At 37.7% G+C, this 4,494-nt stretch overlaps 1 protein-coding gene across 1 annotated transcript in view; it reads left to right on the top strand.

Annotated features, from left to right (window-relative positions):
* Positions 1-4,291, top strand: part of CACNA2D1 (calcium voltage-gated channel auxiliary subunit alpha2delta 1) — a 375,598-nt gene extending 371,307 nt beyond the window's left edge. Inside the window, exon 38 of the mRNA XM_009285553.1 lies at positions 2,868-4,291. Coding sequence (XP_009283828.1) covers positions 2,868-2,984 — 117 coding nt within the window. The 3' untranslated portion in view covers positions 2,985-4,291. The remainder of the gene's footprint in view (positions 1-2,867) is intronic.
* The last annotated feature ends 203 nt before the right edge of the window (positions 4,292-4,494 follow it).

Raw genomic sequence — 4,494 nt, forward strand, 5'->3', positions numbered from 1 at the left:
CTTGGCGAGCACCTCCGCCAGCTCCCTCAGCACTCTCGGGTGGATCCCATCTGGCCCCATAGACCTGTGAGCGTCCAGGTGGCGTAGCAGGTCATTAACTGCTTCCTCTTGGATTATGGGGGTTTATCCTGCTCGCCATCCCTGTCTTCCACCTCAGGGGGCTGAATACCCTGAGGGTAACTGGTCTGACTATTAAAGACTGAGGCAAAGAAGGCATTAATAAAATATTTTAAAAGCTTTTTTTGTTGTCTCTAATGACACTGGCCAGATTGCGTTCTAGCTGGGCTTTTGCCTTTCTCATTTCCCTACTGATTCATGCAGGGGTGTTTCTTTGGGGTTTTGGGTTTGTTGGGGATTTTTTTGGGGGGGAGTGGTGGTGGTGTTTTTTATTTGTTTTGGGGTTGGTTTTTGGGGGAGGGGGATGGTTGATTGTTCTAATTGTGGCATTCATTTTACATGAATATCTAATGCAATAACTGATTCATGCAGGGGTGTTTCTTTGGGGTTTTGGGTTTGTTGGGGATTTTTTTGGGGGGGAGTGGTGGTGGTGTTTTTTATTTGTTTTGGGGTTGGTTTTTGGGGGAGGGGGATGGTTGATTGTTCTAATTGTGGCATTCATTTTACATGAATATCTAATGCAATATTTCTAAATATACTTCTGGTTCCTTGTGAGGGACTTGCTTTTTGAGATGATGCTTCTAGTTTTTTTCCTGGTTTCTGCTTTTTGTTTGTTAAGGGTTTCTTTCTGTTTTCTTGGTTTTGGGTTGTCTGGGGTTTTTTAACTCCTTTTCATAATTTTCACATAGTTCCCTTTCTTGAAATTGGTATCTTTTGTTTTGGATTTGTTTGGCCTGATCTCTCACACAACAATACTAATTCCTATTGCATTGTGGTCTACAAAGCTACTAGAGCTATACTAGAACTATACGGAGCAGCTCTCTACTAATAATTTTGAAAAGGCCCCTGTGCACCACTAAAGATTCAAAGACTGTTTGTTCCAAAAGGCAGTCATTTATCATATCCAAAAATGTGATCTCTACATCACTTTTTGATAAGGCATTGATCCAGTTTATATATGGCTTTTCTAATCTCACATAACATCTCATGATTGATATTGTCACTTTGATCAGGTGGTCAGCAGTGCAATCCTAGTATTACATTTTTATTATTAGACTCTGACATTTCTTACCCACAGAGATTCCATCACACTTTCCTTTCCCTGTAATACTTTTATGCTATTACACTTTGTATTATCCTTTACATACTACCCTTCTGCTGTATGTCCTACACTGCCATTCTTACAAAGTTGGTAGCCTGACAATGCTCAGTAATACTGATTATTCTCCTTCCATCAGGTTTCTGATATGTGTGTTATTTTGGGATGGTTCATTGATGACTTCTCTTCATGCCCCCATCTTAATTTTATGTTCCTAGCATTTGTGTAGAAGCACTTGAAAGTTTTGCTTAAGGATGTGCCAATAAATTAAAGGTGTTCTAATGACCCTTCCTTATTTATCCTGATTGTACTTTTTATCCCCAACCCCCCTCCAAGCCTTTTCTGAGGCACATTGAATATTAGTTACATATGCCTCAGTGGCATGTCAGTCTGAACCAGGAGCTGTTCCATGCTCGTTGGCTTTCCTCTGCTTTATGTTCTAAAACCTTTTTAATCTCTGTGCCGGCAGCCGGGCTCTGTTACTGTTAAGGTGCAGTCTGTCCTTCCCTGCACAAATTCCTCCTGTTCAAGAAGTTGCCCCAGTTCCTAATATACCTAAGTCCCTTCCCACCTCTGCTATTGTCTTGTCCTTGGAGGCTTGGGATGTCTTGGAAAATGGAGAGTGTCTTTTTATACTATGGGTACAGAATACAGTGAAAACAAGAGGAAGACCAAATATTTTCAGCCTTCAGAGCTACCCATGAATCTCAGACTCATTGGACAGAGCAGTGCAGGGGATGGCTGGAACATTGTCCTGGTGTTTTAGGCAGCTAAACATAGATTGTATCAGTCCTGAGAAACAAGAAGGTGTAAAGATGTTACAGACTCAATTAAATGTATTTCAGCCAGACTAATAAATAAGTCCATAATGTGAAAGATATTATGCATTATAGGCAAAGTGGAACCAAATAACAGCAATTAATGGTAAAGAGGAATGGGAAAAGAGGTGTGATTGCTGTGTGGCATAATGAATAATTAGGTCCACTGATGCATGGCATAGCGGTGCAGCTCAGAGCAGGCCCTCAAACTGGAGGGTGTCTTCTCTACAGACTGCATCAAACGCGTACAAAAAGCCAATAGAAAATTTGGTTCGCGTGCTTGAATACAGCATCAGAGACAGAGAAAGGATTTTCATTTTCTTTCATCATATCTTCACCTGCAGAGCATATTTGTTTTAATGTGCAATCATGTTGATGAAATGGACATGAACATATTCTGGTGTTTGTTTTCTAATCTTGAAAAATTATCTGTTCTTCCATCTTTCCTCGCAATAAAGTGATGCTGAAAATCTCCAAATTGATGTAATTTTAAGGAATATAGATGTGGTTTACTGGGGCCCCCAGATATATCCCATAGCATTTCTTGTTTGATTGTGTGAGTATCCCATCTAGTTCATAAGTAACTGCAGTAAGCCTTGTAAGTTTTTAATCCTCCCATGCTTATAGTTAATGTAGTAATGCCACTCTTTGTATCAAAAATCAGACAAACTTCCAGGAATTATTTTGCTGTTATTTTAGGTAAAATAACATATATAAGACCAAAAAGGATGCCTCAAGGATAGTTCAAAATGTTGAAGGCTAAAATGTAGATTACTTCTCAGGAAATTTAGTTGTAGTTAATGTTAAATGATTTCTTCTTTTCTTGTCAACAGGAAGATTCGGCTGACTGCGGTGGTGTCTCTGGTCTGAGTCCATCACTGTGGTCTATGGTAGGAATTCAGTTGGTCCTGCTTTGGCTGTTATCTGGCAGCAGACACTGCCAGTTATGACCTTGCTAAACCAAAACCTGCATAACTTAATCAAGACCTGGCCAAAACGATAGCCTCAGTTTCATTTTAAAAAGGGTCAGCTATTCAGACAGCAGCAGAACAGCAATGCTCATGTCTGGTTATCACTCGTTGTGAGACTCATAAAGGCACCCACAGTGGCTGCATGTTGGAGTGTCGGATCCTTAAACGTGTGTGAATGCTGCATCATCTATGCCATCCGAACAGAATTCTGTACGTGCTCCACTGGGGAATCTAAGATTATTATTTCTTTTTCGTTTGTTTGTTGTTGTAAACTTGATGACTTCATGTAAAAGGGCTCCCCTGACAATAGGTTATGTATATGATTTTCATTTCTTTTAACCTTTGGACATCTTGAAGATTTATATTCTTTTACATGAACAGTTATTTAAAAAAAAAAAAAAGAAACAAGAAAATGTACTCCCCAATATACATTACTAGCACCATGATGGGTGCTTTGAACATCAGTTTTGTCCAAACTACTTGAGTAAAATGAAAATATTGGCTAGTTTTCATCAGAAGTTCAGCATGATTGAAATGCTTTATGATGAGTGGTTTATTCTTCCAAAAGGAATCATGTAGCCAGCTAGGTTTTGGAATGTTGATAAATTGTTAGTTTGAAGGAAGGAAGGAAGGAAACTTCTGTTTTTAAAAATATAAAGGTGCTTGAGAGTTTAACTAAAAAGTGATTCTCATCTTAAACTTGGTGTCACCTTCTGTCAGAAAAATGTTAATTTCAATGTAATATTCACCTCCTTTTCACAATGCAGTTATATATAAAGCTAGTAGAATCCTTCAAAGGCTCAAACAAAAACGCTTGTGAATAAAAAATGTCTTTGTGATATTTGAACGTTGGTTTCCAAGGGTATTTTGCATGATGATGATGCTATGTTATTGTTTTTCAGTTTGTTTTCTTTGATGGTAGAGTATAGTCCATTGAAAAGGTAACTGAGTGATTCTTTTGTGTGAGAAACTGAACATTGCAATGTGTTGCAATCGAATCATATTAAATTATATTATGAAACAGAGCTCTGAATATACTGTGCAATGAAAAGCTGAGAAAATAGGGTAAATTTAGTTATTGTAACAAAAGGGTTGAGTTGGATTTTTTACAGAATAGTGATCTCACATGAAAACCTGTGTACAGATATTTTAAGTATATAAAAATCAGATTTAACACATTTATTTTTGGAAGTATATGTTCTCTAAGGTTCATATCAGGTTCCCCCTTTGTTTCCTTCATATAAACACCCATAATATTAAAACTTCTGCTGTCGCTATTTTTTATTGACCCCTTTGTTTCCTTCATATAAACACCCATAATATTAAAACTTCTGCTGTCGGTCGCTATTTTTGAAAATAGCATATTTAACAGCAAAATGTCCTGGTTGCTAAGATTAGAAAAAATCTAAACAAATGGGGAGCCTTGAATCTATATGTATGCACATTGATACTTGATTGTGAATAATAATTTCAGAAGTTGTTTTTATAC

The sequence above is a fragment of the Aptenodytes forsteri genome, unplaced genomic scaffold, assembly GCF_000699145.1.
Source record: "Aptenodytes forsteri isolate BGI_AS27 unplaced genomic scaffold, ASM69914v1 Scaffold87, whole genome shotgun sequence".
NCBI classification, from domain to species: domain Eukaryota; kingdom Metazoa; phylum Chordata; class Aves; order Sphenisciformes; family Spheniscidae; genus Aptenodytes; species Aptenodytes forsteri.